This window comes from Phyllostomus hastatus, unplaced genomic scaffold (genome assembly GCF_019186645.2).
Source record: "Phyllostomus hastatus isolate PE091 unplaced genomic scaffold, TTU_PhHast_1.1 phas_scaffold_78, whole genome shotgun sequence".
Lineage (NCBI taxonomy): Eukaryota > Metazoa > Chordata > Mammalia > Chiroptera > Phyllostomidae > Phyllostomus > Phyllostomus hastatus.
In genome coordinates this window covers 30,637,247-30,660,586 of record NW_025334041.1, presented here as the reverse complement: position 1 = coordinate 30,660,586, position 23,340 = coordinate 30,637,247, and the positions used below count along the sequence as shown (strand labels likewise).

The window sequence follows — 23,340 nt, the reverse complement described above, 5'->3', positions numbered from 1 at the left end:
ATGGTGCTTAAAATTAAAGACAGGCTAAATTGCTAACAGCCCAACTTAAAAAGCAGCTGAAGAGAAAAAGCCAATTGTAGAAACGAAAAGGGAGTTTTCTAGTTTTAAGTTAAAGCTGGCCACGTTTAGCTTATTATTATAGTTGGTCTTGTTTCAGTGAGGGAGAATTAATAATCTTTTATTCCCAATTAATAATCTTTAAAGATCCCATAAAAAACACATACATGTATGTTTTATTAGTCTTTACTCAATGATTCAAGAGATGTATTCAACAGTAACATTATTTAAGGCCTGGAAATGTTTTCAGGACGTAAGATTTACTTTGAGAAAAACTGGTCTAATGTCAGGGATTCATATTTATTTTAAGCAATACTTTGGCCTACGAGACATTTTATGGATTTAAAAATATTTGGGACCTACACTTTGATCACCATTAACAGTGGTTTCCCTTTATCGAACAAAGATCATACTGAATTCCTGGGATGTTGGAATGAATCATGTAATTCTAATATTCAGTGTGTATGAGCCCTTTACACATGTTTGGGGTTAAGGGTTAAGACTTCTGGAGGTGAAAATGAAGAACAACACACACTAGAAAATGTAATTAATATGTACAAGTCATTAAAATGAATCTTACGAAAACCATTCGATCAAATATGAGACAGTGTTGGTCTTTGTGTTTCTGGAGTTTGTCTGTAACACCATGAAGTATGCACATCCTGTAGCTTGAAGTCCATCTTTAGAAGAACGACACTATTTAAGAATACTGATTTTCAGCTTTTCTCAACTAATAACTGGGTTTTAATACGTGCTTCTGAAAACAGTTGTTAAAATTTCAGCTTCTCTAAGAATGTTTAGGAGCAATCAAAACCACTGTCCCAGCTGTTATGGAAGACCAGACAACCTGTTCCTTGCTATCTATTGTAGAAGTCAATGGTGACTAAGAAAATCTCTCGAACTTTAACACAGACACCAACCAGAAACGTTTTGAGAAGCTAAAAGAAACCCCAGAGCTTCTCAACAGGAAAGATGTAATAACAGCAGCCAAAGTTTATTGTGGTTTTTCCATATGCCTGGTACCTCACTAAGGACTTTACAAATTTTGTCATTTAAATCCTGTAATAGCTTGCGAGGGAGGCACCTCTGTACCCACATTCCATGAGATGGATGTTCAGAATGTGTTCATAACTACAGTCCAGTCCTACAGCTAGCCATGTGTCAGGGCTAGAGTTCAAACCCAGTGTTGCCCGAGACTGCAGGTGTACCCACTGGGTCTGAGAGCCATGCACGCAGACAGATTGCTAGCACTGCAAAAGAATCCCCTGGAAAACACATTTCACAGTTCTAAAGGTTTGGTATACATTACAATTATTATTACTGGGGGCTCCGGGGCTTATCAATCTTTCAAGAAGGGAGCTGTGATCCGTTGGAGATTTTTCATTTTATTAGTGAATTAAAACAGTAACATATGACTTCTAACTGAGGTCATGAAACTGCAATACTTTGTTTCTGCAATAGATTTACTAATATTTATATATTACTTTTGCATTTTAAATGGAATCTAAAAGTAGCAAAGGGGATTATCCCTATCACAAATTTTCATGTTTTACAAACCTGTTGGGGAATATTTCACTTGCAGGCTACAAGATTTACTCACTCCCAGATCCTATCCCAGGTTTTAAGACATTGTTTCTTATTTGTCTCCATAAATTAATATTGTCTTTAAAAAAACTGTTTGAAATCAATGAAAATAATTGTTGCCATCCTTTATACAGTAATGACATGTCACTCAAAAGAAATTTTCAGCTTAGACTTCGTTTTTGAAACAGCTTCTAAATAACTAAGAACATAACAGCTATCCATGAACTTTAATTACTGCAATATAATTTATCAGGAACAACCAATCACAACTGAGCTTCTCCACACACAGTATAAAGTTAAAACTGTACAAATGAAGCCAAAATATGCACAGCGAAAAGGAATGTTACAGGGGGGCCTCTCTTAGTGAACAAAGCAAGCTCAGTTTGGCTCTCTTTCCCTCGCGCTACCACATCCGCACATCGTTAGTTGGAAAATTCCTGATATATGCTGTAATTTTTTGTGCTTTTCTTCCCCCTAGTACACTTGGGGCTTTAATGTCCAGATGCCATTTTCCCCCTTATCTGTCCCTGTTTGGTGCTCTGCCAGCCATGGTCAACAATTAATACAGCCAAAGAAAAAATACAGTACACTCCCTGGCAACTGGTACAGCCTCGCAGGAAATACCAAATAAAAACTTGATTATGTATTGTTTAACCATTTTGTTTGCCTGTAGGCCACCCTGTCGTCGGCGTAATTCAGACGAGCATGCTTCATCTGGACGGTCTGTGCGCTGCACCATTGTTCCCAGAGCCCGTCACGCACAATCACTGGCTTCAGCCTGTGGCCCTCTAAATGAAAGGAGATTTGTGGCAGCTTTCCAACCTGCATTCCTTTTAATTAGTCAACTTGTGGCCCAATGTTATAATAGATAAGTAACCTCTTAATATTCATGTAATTAATTAATTTTTCTCTCATTCAGTTATATAAGCCTTTGCATGGGGAAAAAAAGAAAGCTTTTTCCTGTATGGGTCTGGTTTATGAAATGAGCATGTTACGATTACAAAGAACACTGGAGACCATGTTTCAGGGATGCCCCATGAGGAAGGTTCCGGAAACCACAGGATACCAACACCTATATTTGAAGTGTATTGTTTTTTGCATGGAAAATAGTAACTGAAATCTTTCTTTTGTATAAATTTGATACGTGCAAAATGAATTATCTTGCCAATTCAACTGGGCTAGGAAGCCTCCCTGCCATTTTAACTGATACACTACTTTGCCATCGGAAGACGGAAAGCTTACCCTTAATTATACTTAGGAAGCCTTGCAAAGCAAGGCCGATGTGAAAAGTGGCCAGCAGTCCTCCAAGTACTAGGAAGTCTGTTTGCTCTAGATCTTGATGACGGCAATAGTTAAATGGCTGCTGCCGTGAGCTATTAGCACATAATGAACCCTTAAAAAGATAAGTTACTCCCTAGCAATATTAATAATGTTCACTGGGAACAAGAATTACCTTTTGAGGTTCAATATTTAAGTTCTTTCAACTATTTAAGTTTCTCACTCAAACCAAACTCTCCTCAAAGGCAGTAACATTTTTATTTGTTAGGTCTTCACAGACAAAATATGCGGTGGGTGAAATACAGGTACATCTGTACTGCTCCCCCACACCCCTCGTATCTCTTCTCATGTAGTTTGTGAGACACAGACAACATCACTTCAATGCCTCATTCATCCAGACACACACTAATGTGCCTGCTGTGTGACAAGTGCGGGACCCTGGTTATTAAGATGATGTGAACATGACTGAAGACACGGTATCTGCACTCAAAAACTCACATTTGAGCAGAGGAGGCGGACGTAAGTACCTACTGTGTAAGCTTTTGTGCCAGGTAGAGACATGCAACTGAAGAGGCTGGGTTCAAGTCCTGCACCTGGCTTATGGGCTGTACCACCTTGGCAGAATATATTCCCCTCCCTGTGCCTTTACTTCCTCATCTGCCAAATGGGGAATCATAGTGCCTACTTCATAGGGCAATTGAGAATTACGTGATGTAAGGTCCATATAGTACTTTGAAGGTTCCTGGCTATCAGCAAGTGTTAATACACACATCAGCTCGACAAGGGGAGGGCAGGGTGCGGAACAGGGATATCCAGTGCTGCAGTCTTCACAGAGCAGGTGTAAAGGCCTGACCGGCAGAGGGAAGAGCTTGGGCAGGACAGTTGAGGAGCATCAGGCTGCATGCACCGGATGACAAAGGACCCCAAGTGCCAGGTGATGGAGCCCAGACTTTATCCTGAGGGGCAGGGGAGGTGCTGAAGAGCTGTATGCAGGGACTGTAGGTCAGATTTGCATTTCAGAATGAATATTCTGGTAACTGTGGGGGATGAAATGAGATGATCTTTAAGGCAGGGAGAGCAATCCAGGGGCACTGGCAGGAGGATGTACCATCTTATAGCAGTGAGGAGAGGAGGTGGAGGAGGAATAATTTAAAATAAGGCGCAAGGAGAGACAAAAACCTAGGACAAGACCCAGGTTTCTGGCCTCGGTGATGGTGGATGGTGGGGCGATCAACCTGAATGGGGAAGGACAGGCAGGCGTGCTGCTTGTGATGACATCTAGGTGGGTATGTGGATCGGGGCTCAAGCCAGCGAACCAAGTTGGACAGGAGATGAGCCCTGGGATGATCTCTGGGGAGTCGAGGAGGCAGCTGAGGGAGACAGCACACAGACAGACCCAGGGGAAAGATGGGCAGGGCAGTCAGCAAAGAGGAGGGAGGTAGGGAGGACAAAGAGCAGCAAACTACGACGTCACGAAAGCCAAGGTGGGTACCTATAAAGAAATAAAAGAGTAAACAGGTACCAGAAGATGCTAAGCAAGCTGAGGGCTTTAGAATATCCACAGCAGTAACAGGATGGGAGCAGAAGGCTACCGGCACAAACTCGAAGGGTTAACAGCACCCAGAGGGAAGGCCACTCCAGTGGCACCTGACAGTATGGTGTCAGGGACAGTGTGGTGAGATGGTGGTGTGAAGCCTTAGCTGCATTTAAACAGCTTAGTCCAGCAGTTAAACAACAAAGACCACACGGACATGCTGCTGAGGCCTTGCCCAGGGCCTCGGCGTGTGCGGAGCTACGAGGGAGGGGCTCTGTCGCTAAGACCCATTAGGCACAATAAATCCACTTCTGCTCACAAACAATCCCAGCTGGACTTAGCTTCATAATGAATAATGACAGCTTTGTAAAAAGTATTTTTTTTACGCTGCACAATAATTAATGATACTACTACTGATTTCACATACATGTTGCAAATCTCGGGATGGGAAATCTCGGGATGGGCAGAAACACATTTCGAATGACCTCATTAATCATGACAATATCACTTACAGTTAAGCAACTAAAGCACAGAGTAAGTATTTTCAATGCTCTGGGTAGAAATGGCACGCTTTTATGACATCAATGTGTCATGAAGAGAGTATGTGGTATGTGCCTGTGTTATGTGTATATGCAAACTACTGGTATTTTCCTATCTCACTTACCGGGGAAGATGGAGACTTAGACATAACAGAGTTCCCCAGATTAGGTTTCTCTCTTCAAGTTCTAAAAGAGTATTACTTTGGCCATTTAAATTTGTTCTTGCTTGTGTACTATTATCAACTGCCTTTTTTCCCCCCTGCTGCTCCACTGCCTGTTTTGCAGCGTCCTTGTCTAGTTTCTGCTTCTAAGATGGGCTAGGTCCCTCATTTAAAGCCCTTAGATGGCTTCCTGGTACACTTCGAAATGAATTCAGCACTTTTCACCAGGCACCCCCGAGCAGGAGGGCAGACCAGCTCCCTGACCCTAGCCCCCTCTCCCTAACAATCTCCTGGTCTGTCACACTTAATCCCCTCCCGGCGCTTCCTCGGAGTTACCTCTACTTCACATTATATTACACCTTAACTTGTTTACTTTCTTATCATGCGTCTTCCCCACAAGAGTGAGGGGAGATTTTTTTCTGTTTCACCAACTTCTACTCTCCCAAGTCAGTGCCTGGCCAGCAGAAACCATGGATCAAAGCTTTAAGAAATCATATTAAATGAGAGCCTGAGTCTAAAGAAGAGCCGGAGGAGGCAAGAGCAAGGCTTTAATGATGTTCTAGCTTCACCGAGAGCCCTCCTCCCTCCTCTGCTCTCTTAGACGCTTTTTAATTCCATTCTCTTGATTCTTCACCTCTCTTTGCTCCCACTATTCTAAGTTTCATGTTTTCATTTCCTTACTTTAAAAAAGGTTAGTTTTATCATATACATACATATACCTAAATAATATCATGTTTAGTGTTGCTTGTTTCTGAAGTTATAAATATCTCATATACTTTCTAACTTTCTTTAATTTGATTTTTCTTCAACTCAATACTATTTCTAAGACGCATCCGTGGTATTGCCGATAGCCAGAGTTCATTCATTTTCATTTTCACTCTGTATAATTAATTCTGTTGTATGAATATACCAAGGTTGATTAAATCATTCTTTTGTCTGTGAACATTTGGGTTGTTTCTGTTTTTTTTTTTGCTATCACAAGCAATGTTGCTGTAAATAATCCTGAGTATAACTCTTGGTGCACATATGCAAATTTCTCTAAGTTATGTAACTAGGCATGAATTTGCAGGGTTTCTTGGTGTGAACATGTTAAACTACAGAGTTCAGGTCAAGCTACTTTCCAAGTAGAGCACTATTTTATGCTCCTACCAGTAGAGATCAAAGTTTTATGTGTTTCTTGAAAAAAAAAGAAAGCACAGATTTGGTATTTGATAAATATGTTAAAAATGCAATCTAACATTCTCTGTCTTTTAACTGGTAGGTTTTGTACATTTATATTTACTGTGATTAATGACGTACTTGGACATACTTTCCAATTTATGGACTCTCTATCTTTTCTTTCATCTCAGACATTCCTTTTAGGTTTATTTTCCTTCTCTTGGAAGGATGTCCCTTAGAAGTTCCTTTAGGGAAAAGCTGTTGGGAGTTTATTCTCTTGGTTTTTGTTTATCTGAGAATATCTCTATCTCATGAGGACACTCTGTACTTAGAATTCATGTACACATTAGTAGTAATAAAATTTCTGGAATAATAGTGGTATGTCCATTAGAATGTCCTATAGGCACCAAGAGAAGAAAAGCATAACAACTAGTAATTCACCAAGCATCACCTGTCTCCCAGGTTTCTGGTCCACACGAATGATGCTAGGCATGCTTAACAGACCCAGGCCATTATTCCTGATCTCAAAGGAGCTATGGACAGCATTGGAAAATAAGGAAGTCACATTAAACTTAAGCAGAGAATGAAAGTCTTCATGTAAAGGCTGAAATGGGTGGCTTAAAACGTGCTATGAGAGTTCAGAGCAGGAAGTGTCTAAAGAGAGCTGGATCCTAGTCAGGTGAGGTTGCAGAAGCTCCTGACTTCCATTTCTACACGGCACTGCTTATTTGGCCAAGCCACACCTTTACCTTGAATCTAAGAGAAGCCAGAGCACGTTTTCTTCCAAGACAGTATCATGGTTTAATCTGAATCCTGAATCAGGCATGAAATTGATAAAAGCAAACATTGAGACAACTGTTCTTAAAAACTAAATGAAGAGAGTAAGCAAATGTATGAAATGCCACACACAAACTCCCTGCATGGCAGACTGAACATGCCACTGAGTGATTAGTTAGGTACTGACTCTTCCCGTGAACAGGGGGCATTCCGGCATGGCTTTGAAAAACAAAACAAGACAGTGCAGGTTATACGAGGGCTGGGCTGAAAGCCGCAGGAATTTCTTTCAACTAATTTTTTTGAAAGGTTAATAGCTAGAAGGGTTATGTGACACATCTGAAGCAGACTATGGGAAAGAAGTGTATGTTATTTGTGACATTAATTCCTAATCCATGGTACAATGAGTCACTCATTGACCAGGGAAGAATCTAACCTATTTGGGAAATGAAACTTTCTGAATATTAACTACTGAACAAAGGGTTAGTTAGAATACAAAAATGGTTTAATCTAAAGATAAGATGAAAAGACCCATTTTGACTACAGTGAAGAAAGGAATTCACTTTCATAATTTAGGAATTGTTACATTCCGGTCATCTGTCCTCTCCTCTACAGAGGTTAACTGTAGAATGTGTCCATTCTGAGAAATTTTTTTCTTTTCCTTCTAGAGTGTGACCTGCAGGTGGTAAAGACAAAACAAAAAGTATAATCACGAAAGTTGTGTTGTGGGGTCAAAACTCAGTTTCTCCTCTCCCACCCTTAACTACTTGCCTGGCAGTGAACGTAAGCAGGGAGCAAGGACCGAGAAAAAAGCAAGGGTGTCTGGGGCTCTGGACCTCACGCCCAGAGGGCGCCTGCCAGCTGGGCAGTTCGTATGGTCCACACAGTTCATTCACAGTAGCATGCTCACCCATTTCCAATCTTGGTGAAAATTCTGCAACTTTTTGGATTTGCATATTCAATTTCCTGTATTCAAAGACCAGGTATGTGAAATGCTCTTGGAAAGAATTCTCCAAACATCGGTGTTGTTTAAAAAATAATGATAGCGGAAAGAAGATTTCCTCAACATACTCATTTCAGGAATACTAGACACAGCCTCCCTTTTGAGAAACCCTTAAATGATAATGAGAAAGGAGAGAATGGTCTCCCTGAGATATTAGTAACCCAAACTCTAATATGAATGGTCCTTGGGTGACTGGTTAGTGGTAGGAAATGGTTTCATGGGTTCTATTCATTTCTGTCCCTGTCTCCATGTGTGGGTGCAAAGATGAATATTACTACTATGTAATTCAGTGATTGGACTTTATCAAGTACTTACTCTTTTCACATTTTAAGTTAATTCCCACAACAATTCTGTAAGGTAGGTATGGTTATATTTTCCATTAAAAAAAAAAGAAAGAAAGAAACCCTGAACCCAGACTAAAGAATTGATTCAAGGCTGTACAGCTTGTTAAACAGCAAGATAAACTTCAAACCAAAGGTCTGGGTCCAGAATGTGCCCTCTTACTAATGTGCTGCGCGGCAGTGCCTCCTGAATGAAGATTATCGGAAAAACCTCTCTTTGCCTTTAGCTGAAAATGATAGAGGAGAAAAAGGAGTATTCCAGGAACACTGGAATCAATTCAAGACTTCAAAGACAATGTTGCCAAGAAGGAAGAGAGAACACCAAGGGAAGCGATGTTAGAAGAGAATCAATGGAGCCACTGTTTGAAGAAAATAAAGGACATATTCTCCTGGGCGGGTGCGAACCGTTTATTCGCCAGTACCTGATGAGATACAGCAAGCACACTCAGGTGCACACACACAGTAAACAAACAATATTCGGAAGAACATCAGTCATATACTGCTTTTAAGTTCTGATATATTCCCAAACGCTTCCAACTTAACAACATCTGGCCTCAAGAACATGACCAGTGTTCTTTTAAGAGAAGTGGCCGTGATCTCGTGCATGATCATTTGGGGCTGGGGGAACCAACGGTGGTGCCAGTGAAATGTTTATTTCTTTTAAAAAATCCTTCAGCTCAACAGACTCTTATTGGAATGGCATCCAGTACATAGTTTCTATACTTGTTATCGCTCAGGAGCAGCGAGGAAAGGAAGGTGAAGGCCAACTGCCCCAGGAAAAGAATGCTCTAACGAAGGGCGGAAAAAATATTCCACACCTTTATTTATTTACATCATTCTTTCAAACTGCACTTGGACTTTCTGGCTTTCAGAATTGAAAAACAAGCCCATGATGCCATTTAAAATAATGAATGGACAGGATGAACCAAGAGAATGAAGAACGGAGATAAACTGAGGTGACACAAATTTGCCTCTAATGAGTATATGTTACTTTCATAATGGACATAAACATCTCAGAAGTACATCTTCATTGCCAGTTACTATTTTCAGTGAGCATAATATACGTGATGCTCCATTTCTTCTCTCAAGGTGCTTGTTGGCTAATGAAAAGAGTAGATTATGGTATTTTGTGGCTGTTCATATTACATAACCCTCATTAGGGTTTAGTCATATAATGACCACATGTAAGGTATGCAATTTGCCAGCTTTAGCAAAAGCTGGATTATGGGGGCTGAAAAAGGAGAAACAGAAAGACAGGTGGCTAATTAGAGAGAACACAACCGTGTTACTGGGCTTTTAGTCCCAATAAGCTAAAGCATCTGCCATGTAAGTCCTGATGAAGAGACTCTGTCTATAAATGGAAAAAAAAAAGTCATTTTATGATAGATGCATCTTAATTACAATTGGGTAAACATTAAACCTTTATAAAATTTCTGATTCACACAATTACTAGTGAGATGTCTTATGCAGACTCTGTATTGTATGAATTATTCCATTTTGAATGAAAATGTTCATTGTATTAAAAGAAATTACTATGTATTTATACAATTGGCAATAAAAATAGCAGTAATTACATCGCTAGTGACTACCATGTCCTGAGCATGGGTCTACATTATTAACAATAACAGTGTAATACAAAAGACTGATGATCACAGACATATATTTGACTAAAGGAATATCATTCAAATATATATATTATATATATATATCTCAAACATATATATGTGTGTGTGCATATATATATATATATATATATAAATACCATTCAGATTGTGGCATGGATTTGTTTTCCCTACTTCCCTCTGGATCTACATTTAACTGGCTCCAGTTTCTATCCCCTCCCTTTCCTGCCTTCATTCAGCCTCTTATTATATATTATATGACAGCTACTATATTCGAGGCAAATCAAAAGTACACAGAAGAGGAAGTGCCAAGCTTCATCCTAGAGAGGCCAACTTGAGGGAGGAGGTGGCACTGGCACCGAGTTTTGAGGAATGGCGGGAGTTTGTTAGGCTGAGAAGGGGAGAGGCAGTGTAAGCAGAGAGAACACTGTCCAGTGGCAGAGAGGCACAAAATCTTATGGCCTGTTCTTTCAAACAGGGGGAAGCAGGTCTGGAGTGGCAAGATCACAGGGGTGTGTGGATGGATTTAGGGTGGGTGGGAAAGAAAAAGGGGAGAGAATGGTTAAGAACAGACTGTTGCATTCCAGAGCTCAGAATATACAGACCTGTGGGCAATGGGCAATTTTCACTCCCACGTCTCCCGAAGCCTGCTGGTTTCCCACGGTTGGTCCATGCTATGGAGCCCCTCCCACAGCTCCTTTCTATAAGCCAGTCTTGTCTTTCCAGGAAAAAGAAAATCTGCTTTTCTGACTAACTGCACTCTGGATCTTTCACCGCTCTGGGAAAGGGGGACTTCATAGTCGAGCAAAGAAATGTTTACGAATGTATGTGAAGACCATCATTTTTGGAATTCATTTCGTATTCTTGGTCGCAACTTTCCTCATTCTTTAGAGAGTTTTAGTTGTAATTTTTCAAATCTGCTTTTTTTAATCTAGTAAAAGCTAGTTTTCTGGAACTAGGTTACAGACAGACTTTGGCCCATTTAACAAGGTCAGACTGTTTATTCTTGACAGAATTCTTTCCCACTGTAAAAAGGTACTTTTAAATGCCACATTCCAAGAGCAGTGCCAGTAAGCCACTGAAGCATATTTTCCCACAAGAACTGATCCCACGTGCAGTCCCCACCTCGCTGAAATCTGCTGAGTTACATAAGGTGCACAGAGCACGCAACGTCACCGTGAGACCTACCAACAGCGGCCGGCCAGCAGGCATTCAGAACACTTCCATACCTTTCAAAACACCATAACGCTTTAAAAACGAATGAACCACAATAAAAGTAGTTAAAAAGAAAGGCAAGGATAGTTTTAGAAATACAAAAAGAGAATTTAGACAGCGGAAGAATAGAAATTTTGTTTTATATTAGTACCTGAACCTAGAAGAAGCAGAGATTTTTCTCCTGTATTTTGGGGTCTTTTATGGTTGAGTTGTTAAATTTACGGCCCCACTTTTAGATCCTGCCAGCCTTCAAAATAAATACATGAACAGTGCAAAAGTAAATTCTCCTATGCTTTCCACTTCTTTCTTTTAGATGTTTCCCTGAGACTTGAAGGTGGAGTATTCCTCCACAGCCAACTGTAAGGTTTCACATGCAAATTTATGAGGGGTTTAAAAAGAATCAGTATCCTTACAGATGCTGGGTCCAGCAATGACACGCAACCTGTGTTTCAATCCCCGGGGAAAAGGAACACAGACCTCAGGAGCAACACGAGTAGTTCAGCAGCCCAGCAGGCATCACTTAGAAACAAACTTAGAATATTAGAAATAAAATATGAAAGAAAATCCAGTATTACAAAGCAATCCTAAAAAGTTTGAGCTTAGATTAACAAAGACATGCACCGGATCTTCTCAACAACCCAAGTGGATTAAATTAAATGACAGAAAGAAATGACAACATAGACATTTTTCAACTTTTTCCTGAAACACTGTGGTTCTTTCAAAGATCTTAGTTTTTAAAAAACACACCGTACAGAAAATGTGAAGCGCACAAGCTGGGGAGGTGGAGGAAGGCTTGTGACCTTGGATAAGGAGGGATGAAGCACAGTAACTATCTGAAGGTTAGGAGTAGCTGCCTGGGCAGACATTCGAAGTGTAAATGTTACTCCCTAAAAGCTCAAGTTACTATCAGGGAGTGACGCAAGTAACTGAGAAGATTAGCGAAAAGTTGCGTCTAAAACAAATAAACAAAAAAAAACCCTTTAGATGCTTATAATTGATGATGCAATGGCCCCAGCAGCAACAGGGAAATGCCCGAGTTGGAAATTCATTCATTGATTCATTTATGAAAGCAGGGAGTTGGGAAAGCACTTAAGTTCAAAGAGTAGTGAGAGATTTGATGGTGTGAGATGATAAGGAATATGCATTTATGTGTATGGGGGAGGCCATGGGTAGGGAAGTGAAGGTGGGAGCAGAGGGGTAGGGTGGGGCTACACTGCAAAAAAATTCTGCATGCCTAGTTACAGAGTTTGAAATTCATCTTTAGGCACTGGAGAATCATGAGGACTCATTTCATTCATTCAACCATGTGTATTTATCGAATGTCTACCATGTGCCAGGAGGGTACTGTGAGAAACACTAAGATAGTATAAGATTTGGACTGAGTGACTAAAAATGGACATGGCCAATGTAGCATGCCCACTATAATAGAATTTCAATAACATATTTTGACTTGGGAGCTTATATTATGAAGCTATCAAAGCCCAAGCAAAATGAAGATGCTGCCACCTTCTTCTTTTCAAGGAAATAAGTAGTGATATCTGCAAAACCGAGCTCACATATCCAAAGGATTATAGAGGACATCACAATCCAAGTTATAGAAACATTGTTTTATATTCAATTCCAAGGTCTGTGTCTCAGACTCCTTTGAATGAGTATAACACAATATTTAAGTTAAGCAAATTTAGAGGATATGGAATTATCTCTTTAAATACAGTTTGTCAGACTAGCTCCTGACCAATCATAGAAGGCATATTTCTCATAAGAATGCTAAACGTATGAGGACATAATCCCTCCTTCCCCATCTTCTGAATCCCTCAGAATCCCTTTGCTTGTAAATCCTGCCTAAAGCATTTGGCATTGTCAACCTTAACACAGTACTTGGTCTTTACACTCAGACTTGGCCTCTAGCTTCTGAGATGTCAGTGGCACCACACAAGGTGACTGTGTAAGGGGTTATAAAAACCAGGCGACGACCAGACCCTGTCTATACCATGCCTTGACGAAACATGCTGGTGGAACAGATCCAGGGAGGAAGCGAGGAACATCCTGCCCTTTGCCTGTCTGAGTAAAGCATCCCCTAGGCAGTAGCACTACAGTGAAACTCTCTTCATCCAGAACTAGTCTGCAACAGTGACCACTTATGAAGGAGGTAGAAGTGGGTGAGTCAAACGAATGACTATCTTTTATAAACAAGGAAAGCAGTCATTTGATTAACTTTACAAGTATACTTGGTGTAATTAAATACCCACACGCATGCGCTCACACCCACAGCAGCTTTCTGCACACCAAGGCACACACGATCTTTCTACACGGGAGACGTTCCCACAGCAGGCATCAATGTTTGCTTTCACTGTGGAGGCAGAGTGAACCTATCAGATGGTAACTCCAAATGTGTTTTATTACCACTGAGAATGCGTAACGGAGGATCTGGATGGGTTTCCATGTTTGTTTTGGCTCTGGCATTTTCCACGTACCCAGCCTTGGGAATCTTGAAGAAAACGTGTCCTGTTCCCAGCTCTGTGCACTGCCCCATTGTATTCCACTTCCCTCACTGGCGAAAGTGAAAACGAAACCGGCACAAACACCCCATTGTTAACTATGAAATATGTACTGGCAACTGGAAGTTTTCACAAAACAAACCTGGTTGTGTCATGGCAAGATGTTGAGCAGAGAGGGAGTTACAGGAGCCTTTCCGGCTTCAGAGGTGTGTCCTGCCCTTTCCCTGAGGTGCTGAGGCGACAGGGCTTTGGGTTTTTTCCATTTTACTCATGTCATGCTCCTGGTTTGATTTACTCAGTATGCACTGGCAGTGTTTGCAGGCTTCTGTGGGAGCAACACGGCTGCCCAAGCTGAGCCACAGACCCTGCCAGGTCTCCATAGTAAATACAACACGCACGAAGAGGAAACAAGCATAAACAATTTATTTTCTCCTGTAAAAGATGACATTGTTCTCCGATCTCTGGTCCTGTTTCACTTTGTCAACTTGGTGGTGCCAACTGGGTCCCGTACAATGAGTGATTCCAAACACAGACACAGAAAATAAGCACGGACTGTACAGCCCACACATCCCCGGGGCCTGTGTCCAGGTGGGTTCTCCGAGAAGGATGCTGGAGACCTCTCTGACATCCCACATCCCGGCATGGGTGAGCCAGGCGGGCTTCCTTGACTGCCAGCCAGGGAGGGTTTCCTGAGTCACATGGCCCCCTAGAATGGTGCCCCTTTATAGTTACCTATGTTACTAGCTAAACATTTCTTTGCGTGACTATTGATTAAGATCTGTCTCTCCATTTTGACTGTAAGTTCTGTGAGGACAGAGAACTCATCCATTTCTGTTTACCATCATCTCTCAGGTTCCCTGACACATGGAAAGTGATCAATACTTATTTGCTGACTGAACGCCACCGTTCCATTTCATTAATTTCCTCCTTAGGCTGACTGAAGTTTCCGAATCTGAAATGTTCGTTTGATGTGTATTCAATGCTACCAACCCTGGAGTTAGAGTAGGAAATCATCTATCACTAGAGGCATAAAAAGGTAATGTAAGCAATTCAATTTTTGTAATACTTCTGGCATTAAATAACTGCAACTTTGAGAATATTATCAATTCCATATAAGAAAACTCTTCAAGTGAAATTTTGTACTTTGTAGAGCAAATACAAATCCTCCTATGCTTACTATTTATTTGTTGTCTTTTAGTGATTTCTAAAGTGGAAGATGTTTTCTGAACATACATCTCTTTTAACAGAGACGGTGAGGCACAATAAAAGACCTGTGGAGAAAGGGAATGTAATTCACTGAGAATTTTAATAAGTCACTAAGAAGACAGGAGAACATTTTCCCTTTTCCATTATTGAACAAAGTAGAGTTTTTCTCCAAAGCATGTGGGTTAGGCACAGGCATTTGGAGGAAAAATGCTCATTCCACCTATTGTCTAATGATTCCATAAAAACCCTCCTACTACACTGGAAAGTCACTGTAATGATATTCACTGCAGAGCATAAACGAGCGCAAGGCAGGCCAGCCCTGGACTTCATCCCAGGATGTTAAGTTACTGAGGCACCAAAAAGGAGCGAGCTCATTTTAAGGTGTAGACTTCTATCCACAGGCGACTTTATGGTAACTGTCCCGGGGAGTGAGTGGCGCTAAATGCCTGGGCATTGGCAGTCACATCTGCATGGGGAAATGTCAACACTGGCATCATTCTGGACGGCCAAGTTGTCTCACGTCCAGTGAGCGCAGCACTGCCTGTGCTGTCGCAATCAGGCTCTTAGGGGATTTTAAGAGAGCTGACCCAGGAGTGAACGGACAGAACTTGATTTTTCCTAAGCAACGATACATTTATAAGACATCCAGCTGTGCATGAGGATGGCAGAAGTTGCATTCTGAGCTCTACATAAACAATGAATTAACCAGGAGGCACACATTTATGCCTCAGCATCTGCCAATGTGTCAAAAATGTGGTATGAGCTGCTTGTCTTTTTAAATGATGATTTCAGCAAGACCTACAATACATTTTTACAAAAGGACTGTTGAACATTTGTGGAACCTCTGGACACCTTTTGTATAGAACCAGAGAGTTCCCAAGAACACAGTTTGGTAAACTATGAACTACTAGGGCCTACAGTGGGGGGAAAAGGAAAGGAGTGGGGGAAGGGGTTCTCCAAGCCATTTGCAACCTGTTTGCTAAATTCAGACTTAACCTGGTCACGAACTGCCTTCCACAGTCTCAGTTGCCCTGCTTGCACAATAAGGTGGTTCACACGGAGTTCCAAAACCACCAAATCCAATGGCAACAGCATCGCACTGCCTGCTATGGTTCAGTTTAGGAAAAAAGTAATAAAGAATTTGCATCACAAAGACCAAAGGCGACTCTCTCCCGGAGCTGCTGTTCATAGTGCTTCATCAGTAGCAGCATCATCATGGGGCGGCTGGTGAAGTCCCAGGCTCTGCTCTGAGACTCTCCCCGTCAGTGTGACCAAAACTTCTGGCTGAGTGGTTGGTCTCCATTTCCCTTTTGTCTTGACAGACAAAAATAAGTTGCACCATACACCCCACTGACAAGAGAAGAACTTAGAAATGTTTGACCTTGGAATAACTCTGAATATAATTTTAGCTTATCTCAAAATGTGTTTTATATCCTTGAAACATTTCTGCCACCAAGAATATAGAATCACAAGAGTCATGAATTTTGAGTATTACTTATGTGCCATGGAAAGGACCTCCCTGTAATCTCTTCTCTTTGGTTTTCCACAAAGGTGATATGTCAGGGCAGGTCACAAAAGTTGATTTCTCTGATTTCAGAGAAACCCTTCTGGTAAAAATGACCCAGGCTGAGTCTAATGGTCCCCACTTCTCTTCACATTCCCGGCTCCTTGTACCACAAGGGGCCTCAGACGCTCACAGGCATTCCAGTCCACGTGTCCACACTCTGCCCCCACACCTGCCAACTGCTGAGGGGAACACACAGCAGCATAGCCTGCTGCTAGGCTCGGGAATCCCCATGCTCTGAGTGTGGTGGGGTGGGGGTGCGGGTGGCTCAGGCTCTAGGTGGTGTGTCTCCTTGGCACCCTGAGTTTCACGCTCCGTGAAGGAAGGCATGGCTGGAGCAGGGCCAGCGTAGCCTCCGCTAAAGCGTGAGACCCAGGCCAAGGGACTCTCTTGTCAAGTCTAAGGTATACATGGTATCAATCCACATCTTAATTCTACAACCTGTACAGAAAGAGGTATAAACAATCCTTATTCTGTACAGGGTTCTGGGAATGCCTGACTGTATACTGAGCAGCAAGAACCCAATACACCCTGTCGACGACACCTGAGTGTCATGCTGGAGGTAGCCCAGTAAAGTCAGGCATCTAAGGGCACTTAACCTCCCTTATCAGATGGAGGCAATCTGAAGTGACAACTGCAGTCCAGACATATAGTGATTCTCCTACATTAGTGTCTACCTGAAAGGCCAACTCCTTCCAGGATCTTACAGCTTGATTTAAATTAACCCCCCAAATAATTACAAATAAGACAGAGAGCAGTATTATGACAGGCATTAATAAGATGTTACTCTGAGTGGTGGGGGGAAAATGGAGACAACTGCACTTGAACAACAATATAAAAAAGGAAAAAAAGGAAAAAAATAAGATGTTACTTTGAAGTCACTGAAGGCGAAAGCAGAGATTAAGTTCTGCAGGGTGTCCCAGAAGGGAATATCTGAGTCAGCGTTAGGAAGATAAGTAATATATCAGCATGTCTCATGGCTGGAAGATGTCAGTTTTAAATCCACTAACTTGCGATTCCTTTAACATTCCACAGATGATTCTCAGTTCCTGTATGATATAATCCACAAAAAATGCATATTTTCAGGAAGTGGAAGAATAAATACCCATTGAATCTGGAAAATTGCGATTCCAAGTCTTTATACATCACTGTGTATATGTGAACGAATGTATCAGTGTACTAAATGGGCTTTTTCCTTTAAATTAAAAAAAATATATATAAAACAATGGAAAAAAACTTAAATGCCATACTCTATAGGAATCATACCCTTTATTATTATCATTAAATTCCAACCATCACTTTCAAGTAAAGTCTGCATTTGTTCCAGTGTCTTCCAGTTACTAATGTTTTTTTCCCCTTTGTCACCATAAGTAATCCAGAGTAGGCAATACGAACTGGATCCTGAAAAATCAGGTATTTATGATTGCCTTTCCCCTTTTCTTTATGAAATAGTTTGCCTGCATTTTCCTGCCTGGACCTATCAACTTTCAGCGAGAATGGAATGTTAATTGACGTTACACGCAAGCTGGGCTATCATTCCTCAACTTTAGTAAGAGAAAAAAGTAGAAAAAGAAAAAAAAAATCAAAACCAACTGGGTTTCCTGTTTTTTCTTTATGGTTTTTAGTGCCCGTTGGGGGGATCAAAATAAAGTATCTGTCTCAGTGATGGCTCACCCTTCCCTCAATTAACGTACCCACAGAGACCAGTTCCTTCCATCTGCTCCTCTGATGACTGTCTGGATCACAAAGCCTATTCAAGCTTCTCCCCAGGGCCCTGAAACAACATGCGCAACTGCTTCCTAGGGAAGCCTGCAGCCTACCTCACCCTTCCCACTGGGAAGCACGCAGCCTCAGCCCCTTCTGGTGTGGTCGTGTAAGAACACAAGGGCCTGTCTGACCCAGCCCGGAGCTGAGGCATACCCTTTAAACCTCATCTGTGCCTTGTCTTCTCAACGGTGATGGTGCTTGCTGGACAAAGAGGAAGCAAGTATGATTTATCTTTCAACCATGGGGACACATCCCAAGGGACCCCCTGGAAAAATTCTGATGCCCTAGGTGAAGTACACAATGTTGGGAAAGTATGTAATCTCACATGTGCGGGTTGTAGTATCCGTATTTCGGGGTTGGGGAGCAGAATACTTTTGTGAATTGAATGTTTTTCTAAGGCAAGTTATCTCTCTCAGAGTATTTCCAATTCCCCTCCCAATTTTCTACTTCTCAGCCGAGGCATTACTGGAATGTGGGAAAACAATTTTACTGTGCAGAGTATTAGCCTCCTTGCAGCCATTTCCACCCCCAAGTCATGTGACAACCAGAGACACGGCCATGCGGCCATGCGTTTGCCAGCAACACCCCATACCCAGAGTAGTGCTGCCCCGACTGAGAACCTTGTCAGGGCGAAAGGTGGGCTGTATGTTCCCTACACTGTACTTTACATCCCGTGACCGTTTTTATAACTAGCAACTTGTACGTATTAATCCCTCCTCTTTTTTCACCCATTCCCCACTCCCTGATCTCCCTCCCATTTGTATGGTGTCCATGCTACGTACTAGACTCATCAGAGTGATCACTTAGTAAGTTATATAAATGTCTAATCACTATGTTGTACACCTGAACCTAATATAATATTGTATGTCGACTGTAATGGAAAAATTTTAAAGCAGAAATCAATGAAAATAAAACATAAAAAAGATGGATTATATGTGGAGAATGACATACATATTTACCGAAGAGTATTCTTTTATTAAGACTTAATCTAATGCTTTGGGGGCCATTTCTATAGCCATCACAGAATGAAAGGAATTCTCCTCATCATCCTTAGCCCCAGGTCAGCAGCACAGCAAAGGAATATTCCCTGGCTTTTTTAATTTTTAATCTATGCACGAATTCACTGTATGAAAAGCAGGTCTTTCAAAGAGAAGAGTTATCAGTGCCTACTTCTAGGCTTCTCTTCTCATCTCTTGGGTGCAGAATTTCACAAAAATTCATCTCAGAAACAATGAACTAGAAGGAGAAATAGAAACTAACCGAAGCAATGGCTATTACGGTTTGGGGCCTGAATGAGACCTGGAACAGGATGTTATAACTGTCATTCTTTGTCAAAACAGAGCCCTTTCTCTTTTGGCCTGGATGAAGCCTTTGCCTGGCAGGGTGGTACGACTTGTTCATGGATCATCCAAGTTCACCGTTAAATCCAATGTTTTCTTCTCAGTCCGCACCACAGCTTCGGAAGAGTACTTTCATACACCTGTGCAGACACCCTGGCTTTTCCTCAAACCAGGGTTCTGCAGACAAGTCAGGGATCCTGGTGTTCTCTTTTCCTTGAGCTATGTTCCCCAGATATTATACAAGCATCTCTGAAAATAGTGTTATAGCAAAAACCATTTGACACTTGTAGATGATTCCCTTCTTTTAAAAAAATTATTGATGAGAGAGAGAGAGACAGAGAGAGACATCTATTTGTAGTTCCACTTATTTATGCATTCATAGGTTGACTCTTGCATGTGCCCTGACTGGGAACAAACCAGCATCCTTGGCATACTGGGAATATGCTCCAACCACTGAGCAGCCTGGCCAGAGCAGAACTGACTCCCTTCCAGTGGCTGAGATGCTACAGGCTATTTCTGAAACGGGTCCTGTTCACAACAAGCCCAGCGAGGATGTGCCTGTAGTTGTAAGCAGAATGCTTTCCTCCTACCCACTGCTATATAAAAAAGTGGAGACATTTTGTTCACCAGCAGACCACTGGCATCAATAACATCAGGGGCATGGAATGGGGCAGTTTGTCATTCAAAGGAGGAAAAGTAAGTTAATGAGAGAATAGCACTTTTTCACTCACCACTGAGGTAAGAGCCATCTGAAAACTGTAGATGCGGGCAAGGCCGAAGTCAGCCAGTTTTATCTGTCCACTGCTGGTCACCAGAATGTTCTGTGGTTTTAGGTCACGATGCACGACTCGGTGAGAATGAAGAAAGTCCAGACCTCGAAGAAGCTGAAACATCATGTCCTAAATAAAACAACAGCAAAAAGTCAATGAATAGTCAAAACAGAAATCCAGCATGCCGAACCCTCAGCACTTAAAGGGCGTGCCTGGCGCAGAGTATTTGCTGAATGAATGCATTTGTCTACCTTCCTGCCTCTCTACTCTTCCATTTTCAGGATCACTACAAAAAATTTTACTCTTGTCCTGTATTTTAATAATGAAAGGACAACTGAAAAATAGTTTCACATGGCATAGGAAATATTCTGGAAGAATATACAGCAAACTGGTGTCAGTGGTTAATGGTGAGGAGAGGAAGTGGGAGGTGGTGAGAAGGGGAATTTTTTACTTCCTATACTTCTATATGGTTTAATACATGATCTCCATAATTAAAATCCAATGAATGATAATATGATAATATTTTATAGCACCAAATATTGAGCAGACACTGTGTCAAGTACTGTTCTAAGCACCTTCTGTTTAGTAACTCAATCCATGCTACAGCATTAAGGTAAATAATATCATCACCCTATTTCACAGGTCAAGAAAGAGATACATAGTAGATATATATAATAAGCCAAAGTAACACCACTAGCAAGAGACAGTTTTGATTCAGAGTTCAGAAAAACTGGATTAAGATCCCCAATGCACTCCTTTATTAGACTAATGATTGAATGACTATATAAAACCAGCTAAGTCATCTACCTCCTAAGCCTCGGTTTTCCCATCTGTAAAATGGAAAAATACCAAAATCTGTTTTGTAGGATTGCTGTTTATAAAGCACTAATCACGGTGGTAAGCATTCAATAAATGGTAGCTGTTATAGCCATCCTTATAAACCAGCAGAGGGGCATTTAGAAAATAAAGCAGTATCATCACATCTCTTTTTAATTTTAGAACTGATAAAATTAAATACAAGATTTAAAACTCAGAAACAGCATCTGAAAGTATGAACTTAAAATTTAACCACAAAATGATCCTCTGAAATCTGGGGCTGGTAAGATTGATCTACCCCTCAAAATACCATGAGAATGGTGTGCACAGGGTGGACAGAATTATCTTGTTCGTATAAGGGTTAGAAAAATGACTGGGCAGCATCATGGGCTTCATAGCTGGGGGTGGGCTGTGAGGATTCACTTGTTCAGCAGCTGGACCACTAACCCTCTCACGGAGAACAGCAAACCGTATTTTGCCACGTATAATGTGCACCCACATTTTTGGCACGAACTTTCAGGATAAAAAAATCTTAAGTTTTAATTTTTATTTCAAGTACTTATTTATATTTAGATAATTGTTTTTGTATTATAAAGGTATTTTAGCATTTACTTTTAAACATACTAAGGGGGTACAAGAAATTTTATGTAACAAATAATTACAAAACACAAGAATAGATGCAAAGTATTTCAGGTACTACTCTTGCATAATGTGTATCCTTATTTTTCCTAAAAAATTTGGGCAAAAAAGTGCATGTTATACACAGCAAAATACGATATTTAGTTCCTGGTTTAAGGTACCAGCTCTTCCTTCAGAGATGGGAGTTTTGTCTTTATATCCAGCTTGTTTAACACCAAAGTCTTAGCATTTCCACTTAGGTACTGGAGAAAACAGTGCATCCTTTTCATAATATTCAGTACTTGATTTAAATGAAATAATGTATGCAAAGGGGTCATGCAGTTTCTGGCACATGGTAATAATTTAACAAATGACAATGAATGAGGCATCTGATTTCTTGGGGGAGACAGGTCACAAAACTACAAGAAAAAGTGTCCAGTGCCACAAGGTCAATGAACAAAGTGCTAAGGGTGGGCATGCAACGACAGAGGTGAACTGGAATCCTTCCTGAGAGCCACCTAAATGGATGCAGCAGCACCCCTCATCGGTGGTTTCACCCTCCGTGGTTTTGGTTATCCACAGTCAACTGCATTCCAAAAATATGAGACAAAATTTCAAGAAATAAACAATTCCTAAGTTTTAAATGCTCTTCTGAGTAGTGTGATGTCCATCCCACCTGGAACGTGACTCATCCCCTTGTCCAGTGTATCCACGTTGCATAACTCTACCTGGCTTTTAGTCACTTAGTAGCTCTCAAAGCCATTAGAGTGGTTATCAGATGTTGTGCGTGCGTGTGCGCGCGTGATGGGGGGGGAGGGAGGGAGAGTCATGGGAGGGAGGGACGGAGGAGGGGAGAGGAGAGACAGAGGGAGCACATCCACATAACTGTTTTGGTTAAAATTTTATGTATTGATTTTCTTTTTAGAGAAAGAAATATTGAGTTGTTGTTCCACTTCTTTATGCATTCATTAGTTGATTCCCGTATGTGCCCTGATGGGCATCAAACCCACAATCCTGGCATATCAGGATGATGCTCTAGCCAACTAGAGCTACCTGGCCAGGGCCCACATACCTTTTATTACAGTACACTGTTATCATTGTTCCAGTTTATTATTAGTTATCCTTGTTAGTCCCTTACTTTATCATAGGTGTGACAGGAAAAAATATAGTATGTACTGGGCTTCACACTCCAGTGGTTTCAGGCATCCGTTGGAGGTCTCGTAACATACACCCCATCCTGTGGATAACAGGGGACTACTATCTTCTGAACTGGCAGAGGTTACCTTCTAAATGTCCAAAGGTGAAAACTCGGGAGACGACGGTACTGTTGATGATAGTAGTCCCTCAAGACTTAAGAACCACGACAGATCAAACAAGGATGGATACACACAAATGTGAAAATGAAGCACAGACTGTTATGGACAACACTCTTCTGCTCTGGCAAGTTAAGTCTATACTGGAAACATGCACACACTCGGAAGCACCACGTTTTAAA

General features: G+C 41.3%; 1 protein-coding gene across 4 annotated transcripts in view; it reads right to left on the bottom strand.

Annotated features, from left to right (window-relative positions):
• The window catches only part of CDK6 (cyclin dependent kinase 6), a 228,325-nt gene that overhangs the window by 94,382 nt on the left and 110,603 nt on the right, over nucleotides 1-23,340 (bottom strand). For all 4 annotated transcript variants that reach the window (XM_045827037.1, XM_045827038.1, XM_045827036.1 and 1 more), the window contains exon 4: nucleotides 20,373-20,540. In XM_045827037.1, the coding sequence (XP_045682993.1) occupies nucleotides 20,373-20,540 (168 nt within the window). The remainder of the gene's footprint in view (nucleotides 1-20,372; nucleotides 20,541-23,340) is intronic.